Consider the following 20,471-nt stretch of genomic DNA (forward strand, 5'->3'; position numbering starts at 1 on the left):
GGAAGATTCTCCTTCTTCTGGTGAACCTACTCTACTGCCACTAGGAGGAGTTACAAGGACCTTTAAACCTTCTAAATGACTGGACTCGTCTTGAGGAGGTTCACCCCTAAGTCTACGGGATCTTCTCAACAATTCGGCCACAGAAACAACTTTAGGAGACTGGCCCCGCAATCTACGGGACTGTCTCGGTAATTCCGCCACAGCTAAAAACTTTTAACTACTACACACGAAAACAAAATAAAATTTCAAATCAAACCACCTAAAGTCTCTAAAGAACCAAACAAATTTGAATCACACGCCTAAAGAATCTAGGGCGTCAAACCAAACACAAACAGTAGTCTTCCGGACCAAAAGCGCTAGTTGGTGATGAAGCCCAACCTCGCTGGATTTAGTACAGAAATGGCGGGTGGAACAGTTACCCCGGCAACCTGCTTAATGAATAGACTGGACCAAGTTCCTCCACTTTAACCGTCTCGAGTGAAGTGAACCCCCCAGAAAATCCAAGTGAGTATAACCGACGTCTGCTCCAGGTACAGTGGGACCTTCCCTCCACCGTCACCTCGGTAGAATCCTAAAGATAATGGCCACTAAGGTTACCAACCGCAACAAATGCACCTGGGGGAACAGTCTAAACTCCGACATCACGCAAGGGCAGAGTAGCAAGCTCAATCCCCTTACCGGCTCCTTGACAATAATCCAAGGTTTACCGACAAGTGACCCCTGGCTCCTCGACAATGGTTAATCCGAGGTTTACCGTTTGTAATACGTACTGTCTGGCGTCATTCCCAACGAGGGGGAATGATCCCCTCACTGGTTCGGACACGAGCTCGTGCTTCTCCTTTAAGAGGAGCTTTCCCAGAGTACAAGTGAGACAATTGGATTTATTCTATCACAAGATAAACTACTTGTTTGGTTTTGTTGTCTTGGAGAGTTAATTACTCACCTACTCCAAGACACTAGCCTGATCTAAATTGGTGCTTCAGAGCCCTAGTAAATAAAAGTTACTATTTCAATTTTACTTTAAGCGTTACTTTTATGGTTGTTCTTTAAAGTCACAAGGTAGTGGAAATGAAACCAATGGTGTGTAGACTCGACTCCAACCACTACAAAGATGCACCTAAGATGATTTACGCTACTTTCCATTTTCAATGAAATTCTTAACTAAGAGAGTTGAGAGAATGCAAATTTTAGAGAAAACAACTTCCTTAGAAAAGACAATCAAAGAAACAATTCTCTTTTTCTTTTCAAGCACACAAACATGACCACTCTTTACTTGCACGAAAAACTCTTTTTCTTTCAAAACTTTCAAAGCTACTTGAAACAAGACTTTTAAAGAAGATGTTTTTGTATTTTTCTTTTAATAAAGCAAATAAATCTAATTTAACAAAAATCAATCTCAACAACTATTAAAATCTACGAAAATTCACTCACAAGCAAACTAAAAGGTAAATTTACTCTAAGCAAACTTAACGAGGCCAAAACCTACAAGGATGTTTCTAGGTTGTTTTACTTGACCAAAATCAAATCAAGGACCAGCTATTGCAGAATCAAGAGCTGATCAAAACAAAACTCAAATCTTTTTGTTCTTTTTGTAAAATGGAATTCAAGACTTAATCAACAAGCACTTTGAAATTTGACCAAAGAGACAACTCAACAGGTTGGTTGCTCACACGGGTAGACTTACGACAGATCCGACTCTTAAGAAGGTTGATCAAACCAGAGAGATCTAAGGCTTGACAACTTCCACCATTAAAGTCACTACAGGATCTACTCAAAAAATCAAACCCTAGGCTTAAATTTCAATGAAATCCACTAAAACACTTAATGCTATGAAAACAAGTTCAGGTGAAGATTCTTGGCAAGGGACTAATGAATCTGGGCAGAAAAAACTAAGAAACAACAAAATCTAAGAGTCAAAAAGCAAAAAATGGAGTTTTCTCAAATTTTAGCAGGGGGACGCAGGCAACCCGTTAGCACAGGTGCGGGCCCACTCTGTGCACACAGCAAAAGTGCGTCCAGGGACGCACTGTGCAGCACTCAGAGGGTGCGTCCTACTGAAAAACTCAAGAAAATGCAAAATAAAACTAATCCTAAGCTAACCCACCCAGAGACAGAATCACAGAGCCAAAACCAGAAAAATAAACCAATTTTCTCAAAGCAAAGTTCATACAAAAGAAAAGACTCTTCTCATCAATGGTTTCCCCAGCGGAGTCGCCAATTTGTCACATGGAATCAGTCAAAAGTGCGGACACAACCGACCTTCCTAGAAGTCTAAGACATTCTAATGACAAACAAAACAAACTGGAGCTATCCTTCTCTAAACATGCATTATGATATGAGAAATCAAGTGTTTCGTTCTTACCTTTGTCCAAACGCTGTTGTAGAAGTCCAAGCTTTGTTGATCTGGATGAGCTCCTCCTTTTCTCCAAAACCTGCAATCACCAACAGTCAAACAATTAAATAGCACCTGATTATAACATAAAACAAAGCATATTCAACATATAGACCAAGGAGTACATGAAATAACCCATTAACAACAAGTTATTGAGAAGAATGGACCAATTTGCATTAAAGGTAATCAAAAGGAACCATTACAACCTGAGCCTTGGTGTTGTGCAAGCTCCTTCCAGGGTCCACAAGAGTCTTCCTCTACTTTGACAAAGCTCACCCACTTCCAAATAGAACAAGCAAAGATGGCAATCTCTCCTCACAAGCTTCTAAATGGGAGTCCTAATTCCTGCAGCATTTACCCTTAGAAAATGTATAGCTTCAACCTCCTCTCCTTCTGGCCCAATGCCTGTATTTATAGTACTCAAGAGGAGGTTAATCAGGTCCACCATCAATGGGATAGTCCCCTCTTTGGATGGGATCACTCCCTTATTGATGGGATAAGTTCCTCTTTGATAGGAGTGCATGAACCATCTGGAGGCGCCCAATACACGTCGAACAACCTTCTAGAATGCTCTAGAAATGACCACAAGTAACTTTTTAAAGATGAAACTTGCGCATTCTAACTTTTACAGGGGGACGCACCTGTCCCTTTACATACAGAGCGTCTTTGGACGCAGCTTTTGTGAACATTGGGAGCATCCCCGCAGGTAAGTTTGAGAGAACCTGCGTCCCCAGAGATAAATACATTTATACAAGACTTTCTCTCTTTTTGGAGTTTGACATGGAGAGCAGAGGCATAAGACTTGCCTAAGAGGGTAGCATGACTGTTGATTGAGCCATACTAACTGTAAATAGTCATGGTGACATTTTTTAGTGTAACAGAAAATAATGCACCATTACTCAAAGGGTGAACGCACCCTGGACACCATTTCAGTGGCGGAAGGTTGTGAGAAAGGGGAACAATTGAATTGATGTAGTTATTTGTTGAACTAACTCTTTGAGGCCTATGAATACATGTAAAAATGGAAAACATACTTCATATATGGGTACCTTGTTGTTTCTTTAGCTATGACGAAATGATGCCCACTAGAATGCAGAGAGCTATCACTTGTCTCCAAATATTCACCCCTAGTGCTTAGATATTTACCATGGTGGCCTTTAGTGGACCCCAACAACAAGAATATCAACGAAGGTTCTTTCCCAGGGTGGTATGAGAAGATGTCAGCTATCACCAAAGGTAACCCCAGAATCCCACCGTCACTTCTAAATGACTATTCACATGAAATATGGTTTGGCATTTGCCATGGAAGCAACTGGATTCACACTAAATTTGCCAATTCGGACATGTTTCAGATGCGCACTCAGCCTTATGTCCTCTCATAAGAGGCATTTCATACTGAAGTTCGATCCTAGCCTTGAGTGATTAGGGAGGTTTGGGATGGAAAAATGATATATTCTTTGAAGGGATGCTTCCTAGGCCGCTTCCTATTGAGACCCCCTTCACCTCCTAGAATAGAGTGGCAGGGGAGGTGCTCAATCCAGTATTGAAGAAACTCAAGATGATGATTATATCGGTTCACAATACCCTGGAGGGTCTTGGGCTGTCAGTACGTCCCTTTCCTTATTATCTAAATTTTTTATTGCTAGTCCAATTAATACTTTGTTGTTTATCCCAGCCATTGACTCACTTCCCTCCATGGGCCCCCACTCTAATACTGAACCCACCATTCAGGATACTTGTTTGATTGCTACTATGCCACAATCGTTTCCCAGGAAATCGAATAAAGTTACCTCTGCCCAGGTCGTCGATCTCACCAATGAGGAACCACATTCCCATAGCAGCACTCTAGTCCTTGAGGAAAATTCGTCTTCCACCTCCACTCTGTCCCCAGTGTCACGCAATCCATCACCTTGAAAAAACTCCCACTTCACCACTATCTCAGACATTCCTCCATCCGATAATCTTATTGGTGTTGAGACTGAAATGGAAGTAGACTCCGTAATGTAGTCCATTATGGACACTACCAAAAGATGCACTTGTTATTCACCCTACAAACACAGAGTTGGTTAATACATCTTTGTTATCTTTGATACTAGCACCAGGGCCACAAATTAAAACTAACCAACCTATCAACTCTGATACCTAGGGCACAGAAACCATACACACCTTGCCCCTTTCACCACCGCATTCCATTCCAGACCATACGAGTACCCACACCGTCGATACCCTGCAGGGAGAGACTTCGCCCCAAGGACAATCTAATAAATCGATTACCAACATCCAACCACTACAAAGCCAATATCCTCCACCTGCTACAATGACACCTGATGACCTCCAGAGTTGGTCGTCTTCTCAATTGTTTACTTTTATTCAACTGGTTGCACAGCAAGCTGAGGTGTTCCGCAACAACTTGACAACTGAGTACAAATAGAAAAAAACAACTTCCTTTTATTACGGGTGAGAAAAATTTACTTCTCTAGGAAAAGCAAGAGATACAATAACAAATTGATGAAATCGGTGAAAAGTTCTAGGATATTTGGTCCACAGTTATCAAAATAGTACAAAATGCACCAGAAAAATTTCTGGCCTACACTCTTTCGGCTTGTTGCGATCATATCAGAACTACATGCACCGACCTCTTTCAGCAAACAAAGAGCTTCAAAGAACTATTATTGACACCCAAAGTGTACTCCTTGATCCAGCAACCGAGTATGCCAATGATATCGAGCAGAAAATCACTAAAGTGGCTTGTCTGAAAGCCTCCATTCAACAGGATATGGGAGAAGCTAAAGAACTCTTCGCTCAAGTTTGTGATTGGTCAGGGTTCCTTGGAAAGAAAAATCAACTAGTCTACACTCTGCACCAATAGGCTAATTAGCTCTTCAATGAAGCCTTGACCACCCCAGACCTCAACCAGAAGAAAGATCTTTTTGCACATATGGACATCCTCGAAAAACAAATCCAGCAAATTGAGGACGACTCGCATACCACAAGAACTCTGCTCCTCGACCTAAATCCACCTACACAAGTCCACTTCTAGAAAATATCGTAGATCAATGTAGCATCAAAAACTTAATGGAGTGCTCTCTTGATGACAATACCAGCTCAACCAATGGTTGAAATCAATGTGCACTTCATCGAACATGATAGCACTCTCACAGGTCCATGGTCGACCATTTCCGAGTACACATAATTTAAAATCACTACCATCCAATCTGTCCTAGAGTTGGGTCCTTCGTTTGAAGGAACAAGCCAAGAAGGAGCAACACCAGCAACAGATCCACAACAATAAGCACCAACAGTGTCAACAAATAATTGACTCGAGGATGAGTCAATTGATTGTCATTGGGGCCTGTTGGGTCCTTCATTTTGAGAACAAAGTTTTGACATGTGTTGACCAAATCTAAATGATGGGGAGTCACAGAGAAAGTAGCCGAGGAAAGAGTAGGAATCCACTCAGATATGACAGTTGTGAAAGGTTGGTCAGGGAAAATAGGGACACATGCAGTCACAGTCGAGCCAAAACAATTGTCAACAGTAGAGGAAGCAGTCACAGTCGAGAAATAGAAGCAGCTGAGAAGGAAAGGGCAGGGCATCCGAGGAAGAAACCAACAACTCCAGGCGAGTGGAGTGCATAAAATTTTAAGGAAAAGGAAAAATGAGAGAGTGGAAAAAGAAGAAGCATGTGTATCGAAATGATGTTACGAAACCTATTGATATTCACATGATCTTGTGTTTATCTAGTCCCATATTATTTTATGTTCCAATTTCTTGCTCTATTGAAAAGGCATCAAAACTTGAATGTAATGATGTATTAAAAGTTGAAAGTAATGAAAAAGAGTTGTGAGGATGTTTGAGGACTTATGTGCGTTTTTTTTATGCAACCCTTTAATTTTTTTTATTATGAATGCATGTGTATACTCTATGTTCCTTTGAATTCTTTATTTGTTGTCTTTCACAAAGGTTATACATTTATTGTAGTGTTTCTAAGTTAAATGGAACTGTTATCCTTTTCATGATTCCTCTCGATGCCTCGTTCTGATCCCTTAATTAAGTAAGGTCGCAACATGCCTCGGGTGAGATGCCTTATTCTCCTTGAGTAAGGTGAAAATGTCAGCATTGCACTAAACTACAACAAACCCTTTGTTTCCCCCTATGCCTAAACCCAATGTCTCTACCCTTCCATAATTTTTTGCTAACAACGTTTACCTTTAAGGAATCCTATGATATTATAGCAAATCATGCCAGGCTAGAAAAATAGAGTATTTTGGGAAGGTTTTGGTCGGGGTATCACTAGACTAAAATTTCTATTTTTATTTGGTTAATTATATGGCAAAGGATACTTATGTGGGATCATATCAGAAACAATGTTGTGGAAGGGCCTTCTGACTATACTCTTTGTTTAAATATGGAAGAAAATGTGGATCATTTGTTAAGTTCTTGTTCATTTACTACAGGCGTGTTGGACAATATTTTCCTTATCTTTGGCATCAACGATTGGAGGTGTAATGATTTGGTTGGTGCATTGTTATAATGGAACTGGTTCACTTTCAAAATCTCTGTGGTTAGTCGTGCTTGGTACCTCGAAATTGGTTTTCTCCTCTAGAATGTGTGCAAGGAGAGGAATTGATTTGGATAGATGAATAAACAAAATGAAGTACATATATAAACAAAAACACGTAGCTACATTGAAAACAAAACTTCAATTCATTAATAACAAAGTACTTAAAATTGTTTACATGATGAATGGAAATAAACTAGCTCGGGCGATGGTAGCTTATCCCTAAGAAGAGATGTGGAGGCTACATGTTTTCCGAACTATGTTACAATGAGGCTCGAAGGCCTTTTTATTATTGAGAAACAATGGAAAACCCTAAACATCCAGAAACCTAACCCTAGTAGATGAAGCGACAAAATTTTGTGGGCCCCGTTAGGGTTAGTTGGTACATCAACTTCCCCAAATCGTAACTTTGGCATATGACCTCTGTTTGACATGTACAATACATCGTTAGAAAGATCTATCCTACAACAAAAAAATTCTACAAAATACCTGGTCGAGTGATAATAGGTCTGCCCGTTCTCCAAAAAAACATCGTTTAGGGCCTCAAAACGACTCTAGAATTTTAGGACTCAAAAAACTGCAAAAAATAGTAAATTGTGCTACAATCAAGGAAACTGAAAGAAACATTGGTGGGGGTCCTGGTGGAATAGAAAGGTTTCCACCAATATCCACATGGATTATGAATGCTTACATTTTTTGGGAAAAAAGAAGAAGATGATTACAATGTTAAATGATCTGGTGATGCAAAATATCTGTGAAACAATTTTTATTGTGTCTTGATCTGAGGAAGACTGGAAGGTGGATCACCTTGAGGCACTCATTCTGACCGGGTTAAATTCGCACCAAAATATGATCACATTTCTAACCAAGTAGGATTAGGTACTGATGCCCTCATCTAACTCGTTTTATACTCCTCCTGCAGGTTTTCTTAAATTAAATTTTGATGGTGCATCTAAGGGAAATCCAGGAATTGTTGGGTTCAGTTGTGTTTTCGAGATTGCAACAACTATGTAGTAAGTGATCTCTTTGCTTAGTGTTGTAGTGTCATAAGTAATAATTTTGAAAATTTTGGGCTTTGAGAAAGGTCTTTTGATTTCAATCCAAGATGGTTATCTTCTCCTACAAATTAATACAAATTCATAACTGATTAATTGTATCCAACACCTCCTCAATGGTCAACCTCCATGGAAATTTTGAGGAGTTGGTATTTGGACGGGGTTGTTTGGCATATCAATGTTTATTGCCAAAGGTGTATTATGTGTTGGCCACATACTAAGCGCGAGGGGAACAAGGTTGCCAACTTCCTGACAAATCTAGGATGTGAGTCTAGACAATTAGTATTGGATGAGGGATGGTGTCCTTTTGTTTTGCTGGAGGATATTCAAAGGATTCAGATTTGTTGGATAACAACAATCTCTCCCCCGATGGGGGTGCAAAGGGAAATGATTACGAATTTTCCTTGTTACGAGAATTTTTTTTACAGGTGGCATGAAAGTTGTTATGGTGTGTTATTGGATGAGGGATGCCATCCTTCTATTTCATTGGAGGATCTTCAAAGGATTTAGATTTGTTGGATAAGGACAATCTCTCCCTCGATGGGGGTGCAAAGGGCAATGATTACGAATTTTCCTTGTTATGAGAGAATTTTATACAGGTGGCATTAAGGTTGTTATGGCACGTCGTATGGGTAGTGAAGCACTTTGGAGTGTGGTCCAGAGGTATCGCCATTTTAAATGTTGTGTTATTACTCCAGGGTGGTGAAGGTATGTTCTTTGTGGGAAAGGAGGTGAGGCTGCATCCTCACCCTCCTTCACCTCGTCTAGCTTGGAACGATGGTTCTATGTGTATCTTCTACATGTGGGTGTGTTTTGGTTCTTTTAGGAGCTCAGGTTCCATCTGTTTAAGGTGTCTAGTGCAGGCAACTTGCTCTGGTGCGGTGAGGTTGTTTTCTTCTCCCTTCAACAATTGTATTTTATTACTTGTATGGAGAGAGCTCATTCCCCTTTTTGGAAGTTGGTTAATGATGCAGCGTGGAGAGACCTCATCCTCCTTTTTGGAATTTGGTCTCCCTCTTCTTTGTTGGTTCACCTCTTGGACTTTGGTCACATTTCCCTACTTGTTATGGACGTGTGTTTTGATATGAGGATGTGACTGGAATTGTGATTATTTCAAATGGTGGTGTACTTGGATACGAGGGTGGGGCTAGAACTACTCTCTTTTCTATGGACTTCAATGTTTATCTAACAGTTATATTTTGTGGTTTATGCGATGACTTTGGATGTGTTATGAGCTTTGTTATTGTGGTTATGGACTTCTTGCTTGACACAATTTTTTGCTCAGGTGTTTGGGAGCTTAGTTGTTTGCTAGACCATATAGTTGGTGGTCATTCTTCTCTTGGCCAATCAATGTTAATTTGATATATGGTGGCGATATAGCTTATTGTACACAATCTACTTTTATCCCAATGAATATATTCGCTAAAGTGTGTTGGTTTTTGTTGTACTAATGTCGTCCCTTAAATGTTAAAAATAATGTTCTAAATAACTAGTTATTCATGGTCTTTTAGAACTATTGACTATAATATTATTAACTCTAATATACCTCGTTTTAATTAAATATAAATTCTAAAAAAAATATAGAAAAAAAATATCCATAAATAACTTAAGAAAAAGTTTACTCCCAAAAAGAACGTTAAAAACAAAATTATTTAAAATTTTAAATATATATATATTACCTAACAATTTATACAACTCATAAATCGTAATTATTTTATCGACCTCGGGTAAAATAATGTAAAATTAATCTTATAAGAAACGTTCACCCTTTAACATTTGTGGAGGGTCCAACGAAACAATTAGGTTGTCTCCGTACTCTCTCGTATACTCATGGTATACCTCCTTCACCCTTTAACATTTGTGAAGGTCCCACACAGCAATTCGGTTGACAGTGTTCTCTCGTATACTCATGATATACCTCATAAAGTAGGCATTGAAGGCATAATATGCGTGCCACTCATCAACTCCGGTTAGTTAGTTTAACGAGGTTTCAAATTTTACAAATTTACTATGGAAAGTGGTTAGTTAGTTTAACGAGGTTTCAAATTTTACAAATTTACTATGGAAAGTTTCGTAGGATATTGATAAAATATTTTATATATATATATATTTAAATTTAGAGTATGTGTTTTAAGTTTGAAGATTTTGAATATTTGAAAATGTTTGATGGTAATGAATTTATTTCCATTATCAAAAATAAGATTTAAATATTTTTATTATCAACTCTTAAAATATTTGAAAAAAAAATTACACCATATTTAATTATCCAAACAAATTTACCACCTCAATATCTACACAATCTTTACATTTAATATCAATAATTCAAATGTGATCAGCTTTGTACTTGGCTACAAATATATTGACAAAATCTTCTAATCACTATTAATTATATATATTAATTAATTTTTATTATATTAAAATAAAATAATTTATTTTAATTTAATTATTTTTAATAAATTTTATTATTATTTTAAATAAACACGTGTTTACAAATGTGATGATATGAACATTGTGAAAAAAAAAATCATTCAAATTAAAATTCCTAATTCATTCACACCTTTATTCTAGAACTCTTTATTTTAATATATATAATTTAATTATTCATTCAAAAAAAATTGGATGATCCTTTTTAAGTTTACGAAATGCATATCTTTATTTTAATATATAAAATCTAATTATTTGTTAAAAAAATAAGATAATCTCTCTTAATTCTACAAAAGACCTTTAAGTATGACTGAACTAATTATCACATACATTCTACTATGACTCTAAATATACATTTCAAATTGAAGAAGAATGTGTGGTAATAATAAATGAAGGAATGCAGATTATTTGGGTGTAGTCTAATAAAATGAAATGATAATTTTTTAGGTTAATTGTGTTTAATTAGATTAAAAAAATTCAAAAATTATAAATTTAAATTTTGTTTAAAAAAAATTCAAAATGTGAAATTTATTTCCACATTCAAAAACATATTTTGAATAACAAAATATTATGATCTCATATTTAACCAAAAAAACCACAAGCCACTTGGTTAATTAAAACTTTGGTAATTACTTAAAATAGACAGATTATTTATTCTTAGAATAAAATTGTATACCGTATTTGATTAAGGGATAGGAGCTTTTACGAAGCATAAATTCCCGTTGAAGCTGAATTCTCTAGTATTCTGACCTGCATGAAAAAATGGAAGTGTGCTTTATTTGAATTTTTTAAAATAAAGTGTATGAAAAGATCTGAAACGTACAGCGTTTATATTTTTTCAGTTTTGTTTTCGTTAAGTTCCCGAATATTTATCCAAAGTGATATAATTTAGACACCAAGATAACCTATGCTCCGAACAATGCTGCAATAACTGAGTAATGTATATCCACAAAACTGCAAATTCAAACTGAGAAATTTCATGGTTGTAATCCAGTCTAAAAAGGGTTTGTGGTTATCCTTTATTTTGTGGAAAAAAACTGGAAATTCAAACTGAAATTTCATGTTTGTAATCTACCCAAAAAAAGGACTTGTGGTTATCCTTAGTTTTCTGATTCGGAGTCACGGCCAAATATACGTGTAAATCCTTTACGAGTCAATCGATCTGGATAAATAAGTTGTTGAAGCTCAAAATTCTCCAATGGTATCTGGAATTTTGGCTTTTTTTAATATTTAAGTGGTGTGACTTTGTTTACAGCTGATATGTCTTCAGAGTACTGGCCGCCACGAAGAGAAATCTATTCAAAACAAACTCATCCGAATGAATTTGTGTTAGTTTAGATATGAACTTTGACTTTTTAAAGAGAAGAGCCCCTAGAAATCCACATGTTCCAACAAAATTCGTGGCTTCAAGTAATATGAATTTATATTAATATCTGGATCAGATAAGATTATTTATCTTAATTATATCATAAAAATTTGGTTAACTTTTGGAAGCATCTAAGTTCGTTCTCAGAACAAAAGATTAATTTTCCTGATTCTATCCTATAAGTAGATATCTTGATCTTAAAGAACCAGGGCCTGGGAGCAGAAACTCTTGCTGTAACGGAATTCGAATTCGAAAGGTTCAATTTCAGAAGCCCAAAATTTCACCATGGCTGGAGGGGTTGTGGTTGCAACGTCGAGCTCTGGAAAAGACTATCCAGGGGAGCTCACCACGTTTGTATTGGTCACCTGCATCGTGGCTGCCACTGGGGGTCTCATTTTTGGGTATGACATCGGTATTTCAGGTGAGATTTTCCTTATCAGCAGTTAATTAATGGCGGCCATTCCGCATGATATCTTTTTATCAAAAAAGTTCTTAATGATGTTACAACCTCAATTTTACAGGCGGGGTTACATCTATGGACAGTTTTCTGAAGAAATTTTTTCACGGTGTTTACGAAAAGAAGAGAGATTCTACAAATCAATACTGTCAATTTGACAGCCAACTACTGACGACATTCACATCTTCTCTGTATCTTGCTGGGCTGATCGCTACCTTCTTTGCATCCACCATTACCAGAATGTATGGACGTAAGACGTCCATGTTGACTGGCGGTACCAGTTTTCTTATCGGTTCTGCTCTTAATGGCGCGGCTGTTAATGTAGAGATGCTTATTCTGGGGCGCATTCTACTTGGTGTCGGCGTCGGATTTGCCAATCAGGTAAAAACTTTATATGGGTTTCGTATTTATTAAATAAGAAAGAATTATAGGTTAAAATTAATTCAAATGGAATATGTTATGCTTCTTGCTTTTTACTAAATCATATATTTCTGATATATTTGTTGTATTTGTTTTACAAATAGATTAGATATATTATTTTTGGTAGTATAGAGGCAACTAGAACGATTTGATTTTGGCCTAGCCCAAATTACTAAAACAAATAAAAATATAAAATTAATTCAAATTTTAATGGTAACAATTATAGATAAATTTTAATTGTAAAAATAAAAATTATTGTAACAAGCATCTAAATTTAATAATAAAAAAATATTTAAGTTTTTGTGGCTATTGATTCCTATCTGGAGGGATTTATTTTTTACTCTGTTTTGCAGGCGGTTCCAGTGTATCTGTCTGAAATGGCCCCGTACAAATTAAGAGGAGCGCTTAACATAGGCTTCCAGTTGTTCACAACAATCGGTATCCTAGCCGCGAACCTGATAAACTATGGCACAGACAAAATCGATGGCGGTTGGGGATGGCGGGTTTCCCTAGCCCTGGCAGCGGTTCCCTCCGCTATAATGACAGTGGGAGCGCTGGGGCTCCCAGATACGCCCAACAGTCTAGTGGAGAGAGGGCACATGGAAAAGGGGCGAGCAATGCTCGAAAGAATACGCGGAACTAAGGATGTGCAGGCAGAGTTTGAGGATCTGGTGGAGGCCAATGAAATGTCGAAAAGCGTGAAACACCCATTCCGGAACATTTTGATGAGGAAACACAGGCCTCAGTTAGTTATGGCGGTGGCCATTCCCTTCTTCCAGCAGTTCACAGGAATAAACGCCATCATGTTCTATGCACCGGTGCTGTTCAAGACAATCGGTTTTGGAAGCAATGCATCTCTCATGTCTGCGGTCATAACAGGTCTCGTCAACGTTGTGTCCACAGTTGTTTCCATTGTCACCGTCGATAAATATGGACGAAGACTCCTTTTCATCGAGGGCGGTATTCAGATGGCAATCTCTCAGGTAACTTTGTCATTCAAGTTTTTTCACCAGCGTTAGCTTTATGGAGTCCCTGAGTTGAAGTTAATTGCGGATATATTCTGCCATGGAATGGATATGGGTTTCTTGACTTATTTTATGTTGGTCTGATTTCAAAATATTCGGACAATCTATAACATTGTGATTTTATAACATAGTTTTTTCGAATTATTTGATTTTATTTATGTTTATCACACTTCAAAATATTTTTGAAATCATTAGATTTTAGAATATTTTTAAAATTAACAAGATATAAAGATGTTTTTTGAAATATTATTACAAATTTTCAACTGTGTAAGTGTAAGTTTTTTTTATAGAGTATTTATCAATTTTTCTATAAAATAAATTTAGATATTCCAAAATATTTTGAAAATCATCAGATTCCAAAATATTCTTAAAATCCAATGAACATAAAAAAATACCCTTCTAAAATATCATTACAAATTTTCAATTCTATAAAAATTTTTAAAAGTTTATTTTTTTTGAGAAAGTATCTATCCGTTTTACTATTGGCCAAGATGGGCTTCGTAGAACATGGTTTTCCGAGCATGGTTTTAAGTGATACGTAATAAAGATTTAGACTTTTTACAGATTAACAGTACGTAGAGTTACTTTAAATAGGAAGTCTTTAGTGCGACGAAGACGAAATAGTGGTTTTCAATGATATTCGATAATTTATTTCGAGTTTTTAATTAATTTTGTGAGTATTTTTAATTGTGTGTTAATAAAATATTAATAACAATAGTTTATAATAGATTTTAGGAATATTTTAAAATTTGATTGATATGAGTGGAAGTGAATGGTTTGATTTTGTTTTCAATAACATATTAGAAAATATTTTTGGAATCTGTAATAAAGATAAAGACTTACAAAATATTTTTTTGTTAATTTGTTTGTGAGAGATGATTATAGATTTAATTTTGGGTTTGAGAAACCACTATCCAGGGACATTTAAGTGTGGGCTTACCATGGGTCACACCAACCCTTAACAGATTTGATTTTTGTCCATGGAGTTTTGAACATGTGACTTTCACATCACCGAGTGACTCCACAATACGCCGCAGATGTGTCTATTATCCGCCCTATGGCTCATTTTCAAAATTTTAATTACATTTAAAAACCAATTTTGTTTAGGGTAGATTTTGAGAATAATATTCTAAAATCTGATTGATAAGAGCCGGAATGAATTGTTAGACCTGGAATTTGTAATCCAAATAAAAAAACTCAAACAAAAATTTTCAAATTTTTAATTATGAGTTTTTCGGATTAATCACATTGTTAGGATTTGGTTCACGTTTCGAACCAACTAATGTGGTTCATCCTCGGGACAACTAACCTCCACCAAATCCTAACAATGTGATTAATCCAAAAGACTTATCTCTACATTATGGATCACAAAAGTCTACATCTAACATTTTTTATTATATTAAAAAACTAATTTTGTTAGGAATAATTTGAAATCTAATTGATAGAAACCGGAATGAATTGTTTGACCTTGTTTTGTATATCATGATGTGAATGAATTGTTTGACCTTGTTTTGTATATCATGATGTTAAAAAATCTTTTTGGAATTTCTAATAGAATAAAAAAACTTTTGGAATCTTAAATAAAATTAAGATAAAAAACAAAACTTGTTTTCAAATTTTAATTATATTAAAAAAACTAATGAGTAGGTTTTAAGTGAGATTTTTTGGAAAACTTTCAGGTTTTATTTTCAAATCTAATTTGTGTAGAATTCCGCAGTTATTCATTGAAATCCCAATTTTGACAGGTAAACTCTTCACAACCATAATGCCCTATGAATTTTTGAGGGCGTTGAATCCATATATGCAATAAAAAAACAGTTTAAATAACACAAATCAAAATTTGACCACAATTTTTTTCACTAAAAACTAAAAAATCACTTCAAAAAATTCCAAAAATTACTCTTCTCTTTCTTTTAATATTATTCCTATGTAAATTGCAACTTTCTAACTATCGAATAATTAATCCAGTGATGTTGTTTACCCTGATAGTATATATTGTAAGCTATTTGTAATATATTACGGAAGAGGAAGCTCTGATACTGTGAACAAACAGGCACTGGTGGCTTTGCTTTTAGGAATAAAGTTTGGAACGTCCGGACACGGAGATTTATCGAAGGGGTACTCCGTATTTGTGGTGGTGGTGATATGCATATTCGTGGCTGCCTTCGCATGGTCATGGGGTCCCCTGGGTTGGCTGGTTCCCAGCGAGATTTTTCCTCTGGAGATCCGGTCGGCGGGGCAATCAATCAATGTGTCAATGAATCTTTTATTCACTTTCGTCATCGCGCAGGCATTCTTGGCGATGCTGTGTCACTTCAAATTCGGGATCTTCCTCTTCTTCGCTGGATGGGTGGTCATCATGACTGTCTTCGTCTACTTCTTTCTCCCTGAAACCAAGAACGTGCCCATTGAAGAGATTAGCAGAGTGTGGATGGAACATTGGTTCTGGAGAAGATTCGTAACCCCACAACACGATCACAAACAGCAAACGCCTTCTCACCAAGAAGATGGGGCCTCCCCCCTATAGTATGTGTTGTATTTGAACCCTTTCATCACACATATCAATGTTCTTTTGTCTTAAATATATCCAAAAATCCCATTAGTTGTAAATGATGTAATGTGTAGCATAGTGTAGATTCGATTAGTTGTAATTTATGTAATGTCCAGCGGAGTGTAATCAGGAAACTTTCACCAGGTCAACATGATGTATTGAAGGCATTGTTGTAGAATAAACATTAATAAATCGGAGTGATTTGATGTTTTGATACTGAACCATTGTAATTTTATTCACCAGAAGTCTTGGATTGCGTTTATTCTTCGCATATAATTCCAGTAAACTTTTGCATTCATTCCGTGATGATTTTAGTAACATCAGATTTAGTATGAAGTTAAGGTTGAATAAGTACAGACATGATATCGGTTCAAACTACAGTTATTAAGTTGGAATTTGAATTCAGATTCAAATTCGATAAGATAAAAATTTGGATGATAAAATTTTAGTTCGGGAAAAAATTGAATTGTATATATATATATATATATTTTGTTTCATGTAGTCTCAATATCTTGTGTACATTTTCTTTTTATTCATTTTGAAATTTAAATAATTTTAATCAGTATAAACAATTTTAAAACTACAAATTTACTATCCAAAACCAAAACCACAACCACACTTATATGTTATCTTCAAAATATTTGTTCTTTTCAAAACTCTAAACTATATCTTTTTTCGTTCAAATCTTATCTAAAATCCTTTTAATAAATCATATACATTTAAAACTTAAATATTCAAAACTCAAAACTGCTTTCTAACTAAAACATTCTGCCTAAAATCTTTTTTAATTAATATATATTTAAAAATTAAATATTCAAAAATCAAAACTACATCCCTCTTTAGTTTTAGATTTTATTTAAAATACCTTTTTAATAATACATATTTAAAAATTAATTATTCAAAACTTATTTTTATAAAATTCCTCTTAACATAAATATATATAAAAAATCAATTACTTTTTATAAAATTTGTTTAATTTGAAGATTTTCTTTCTTTGTTATCTCAGTTTTTCAACCATTAAAAGCAACACTGAAATTAAAGCCGGGAAAATTTCTCTACTTACAATTAGTTTCCATTTTATTTCCATTTTATGTACAGTCCTGTCTCCATATACATCTATTTTGTGTTCAGAAGTCACCACATTTACCATTCCAGAAATACAAATTAACAAATCCGTCTTTATAAACTATAAGCCATGAATTTTCTTTTCTGGGACACTACCATGAATCAAATCAATTTTTTATCAAATTATTCGATATTCGAACTAATTTGGTAACTATGGTTCAAACCATTTAATTCATTAAACATTCCAGCAATATGAGTTGATGACAGAGATTTAAGACTGTAGAATACATGTGAATATATTCATTATTTAAAATAGTGAATTTAAGTCCGAAGCAAATAGCAGCAACCTATAAATTCCTACAGTAAAGTGGTGGGTATAATCGGCTTAAAGTCCAGGCTTATATTGACAGCTATCAGAACTCTTTTAATTAATTGCAAAGATAGGCAGAATACTTTCAATTATTTGAATTCATGGGTTTAAATATGAAGTTATATTTAAGTGACGATTAAGGGATACAGAGAGGCAGCCTATATTCTTAAATCATGGGCTTTATTTATCATATTTGGAACTTTCGATGCCCAAAAATCAGAGTAGAAATTTTTCCACATGCCCAAAAATAACCAATTTCCGAGTATTTCGAATTCTGGAGATTGACATAGGTAAGAATAAGAAAGTTCAATTTCACCCTTGAGATTAAGTCAATTGCGGATTTCTCGAATATTTAGGAATTGGACGTATAGTTAAAAAATTAATCACGACCAGAAAATCTGCAATCAATTTAAGGATATTCCTATTTCACCATATTTATTCCATTAATAATTTGGAGAACCTGCAATCAATTTAAGGATATTCCTATTTCACCATATTCCATTAATAATTTGGAGAACCTGCAATCAATTTAAGGATATTCCTATTTCACCATATTCCATTAATAATATCCTCCTCCTTGGAGCGCTGTAATGCAAACTTTTCTTTGTTTTGAAAAAATCATGCAACTTTTTCCCAAAACAATAATTCCCAAAACAATAATATCATACTCATTTTCTTCATGGACGAAGCTACAACTTTGGACTTTTCTTTCTTGACAATAACTTTCTTTACTTTCTCCTTCCTGTCGCTTTTTCTTTCTTCACAACCATCATAACTTTTTGACTTTTCTCCTTTCTTTGACTTTTCTCTTTCTTCACAACTCACATAACTTTTTGACTTTTCGCCTTCCTCATCGTTCATGAGTGGCAAGAAATTTCATTCATCCTTAAAGGTGTAATTATGCCCAACCGTTCATTACGGGTAGCTTGCTTGGTTGTTATTTCTACTTTATACATTTTGAGTTTTTAGGTTATGGGATCATTCAATTGGCAATCTCTGAATTATGAAGCGCGGTGTAAAAACAGCAAATTCGAAATTTAAATGCCAATTTTTTTTTTTAATAAATAAAAAATAAATTATTGTGTTATGTCTGATTGTTAACTTTACAGCCCCTGTTTTCGTCCAAATGTTCATCTCGATTGCTACTTTCCATTCTAATGTTTTATCTCGATTAACTGTGCTAGTATAGTATATTTTTGTGATTACGTTGTCGAAAAGTGATATATGCACTTTTATTAACTCTCTTGCTCCTGTTTTTATTTTAATGTTAATCTCGATTGCTATGTTCCAATCTAATGATTTATTTTACCTAAACTGTTATTTTACTCGCATCATATCATATCTATCAAATAGTATTTCTTTCCTGTATTGGGTCTTTTTTTTATTTAGCGATATAAATTAGGTTTTAATATGTTTATTTTGAAATAAAAAAATTTAAGCGCTTTACGGGTATAGAGTAGATATGAAAGTGTAAGGTAAGCATGTAAGTAGTTTTAAATGTCTCCTACATTAAAAAAAAAAAAAAAGTTACCGTGCCATATTAATATAACGTGCTTGAGAGAACCGTAATTTATTTCAGAACCAAAATATTTTATAACAATATGATAAGATATTGACCTCCACTTCACTGTGGATATTATTAACTTCTAAAAATTAGGGTTTTTTTACAATACCACATGACCAAAAAACATAACTTATTTCACAATCAAAATATTTTATAATAATATGAGAATATTCTTAACCATGGATATTCATCCCCACTTTACCATGGATATTATTAACTTGTAAATAGACTTTGTTACAATACTATGAGCTAATACCATGGCTTATCAATACCACATGACCAAAGAAACATAACTTATTTCACAATCAAAATATTTTATAACAATATGAAAATATTCTTAACCATGGATATTCATCCCCACATTACCATGGATATTATTAACTTGTAAATAGACTTTGCTACAATACCATAGTTAATACTATGACTTATCAATACCACATGCCCAAAAAACATAACTTATTTCACAATCAAAATATTTTATAATAATAAGCATCCCCACTTTACCATGGATATTATAAACCTGTAAATAGCATTTATTACAATACCATGGGCAATTACCATGGCTTATCCATACCACATGCCCAAAAACCATAAATTATTTCACAATAAAAATATTTTAATTTAATTTAATTTTATAACATTTTTCTAAACAAAAAAAGGTTATAATTAGTTTTGAGATTATCCATACCACATGCCCAAAAACCATAAATTATCACAATAAAAATATTTTATTTTAATTTAATTTTATAACATTTTTCTAAACAGAAAAATGTTATAATTAGTTATGAGATATATATAAATCCTCTATCCTCGAGACTACTAAAAACATTCCCATAAAAAATTAAAGTAAGGTTTTAATAAAATAAAAAATTAGATTACTTTTATACTTAAAGATGTGAAATTTATATAATACAAATAGTATTAGTAAGAACCAACATAGATCCATCTTAATTAAGGATCCAACTGATGACAACAATCAAAGTGAAGGGAAGAGAGAGGGAGGGGAGAGATTGACAAAGTTGGAGGGGGGAGAGTGATGGGACCAGCCCGTGACTTATGGCTTAACACTAACAGTGATGATTAACACCAATAATTTAATCAACAAATGCGTGATTAGTTTGGTAATCAAAAGTTAGCACTGATATTTTGGGTGTAGTGATGGCTGTATTGACTGATCTGTATGTTAAGTGGACAACTGTCCTGGCCTCGAGTTTCCTTCCC

General features: G+C 34.8%; 1 protein-coding gene across 1 annotated transcript; it reads left to right on the forward strand.

The window, feature by feature from the left end:
- Positions 1–11,892: 11,892 nt before the first annotated feature.
- Positions 11,893–16,472, forward strand: LOC149238996 (sugar transport protein MST3-like). Its single transcript, XM_089373284.1, has 4 exons — positions 11,893–12,219; positions 12,320–12,636; positions 13,029–13,658; positions 15,754–16,472. The coding sequence occupies exons 1-4, from the start codon at positions 12,084–12,086 to the stop codon at positions 16,225–16,227; spliced, it is 1,557 nt and encodes a 518-aa protein (XP_089229410.1). The 5' UTR covers positions 11,893–12,083; the 3' UTR covers positions 16,228–16,472.
- Positions 16,473–20,471: the final 3,999 nt, after the last annotated feature.

This window comes from Pinus tabuliformis, chromosome 8, assembly GCF_031772625.1.
Source record: "Pinus tabuliformis cultivar Carrire ecotype Pingquan chromosome 8, CPIR1, whole genome shotgun sequence".
In the NCBI taxonomy this organism is placed as follows: domain Eukaryota; kingdom Viridiplantae; phylum Streptophyta; class Pinopsida; order Pinales; family Pinaceae; genus Pinus; species Pinus tabuliformis.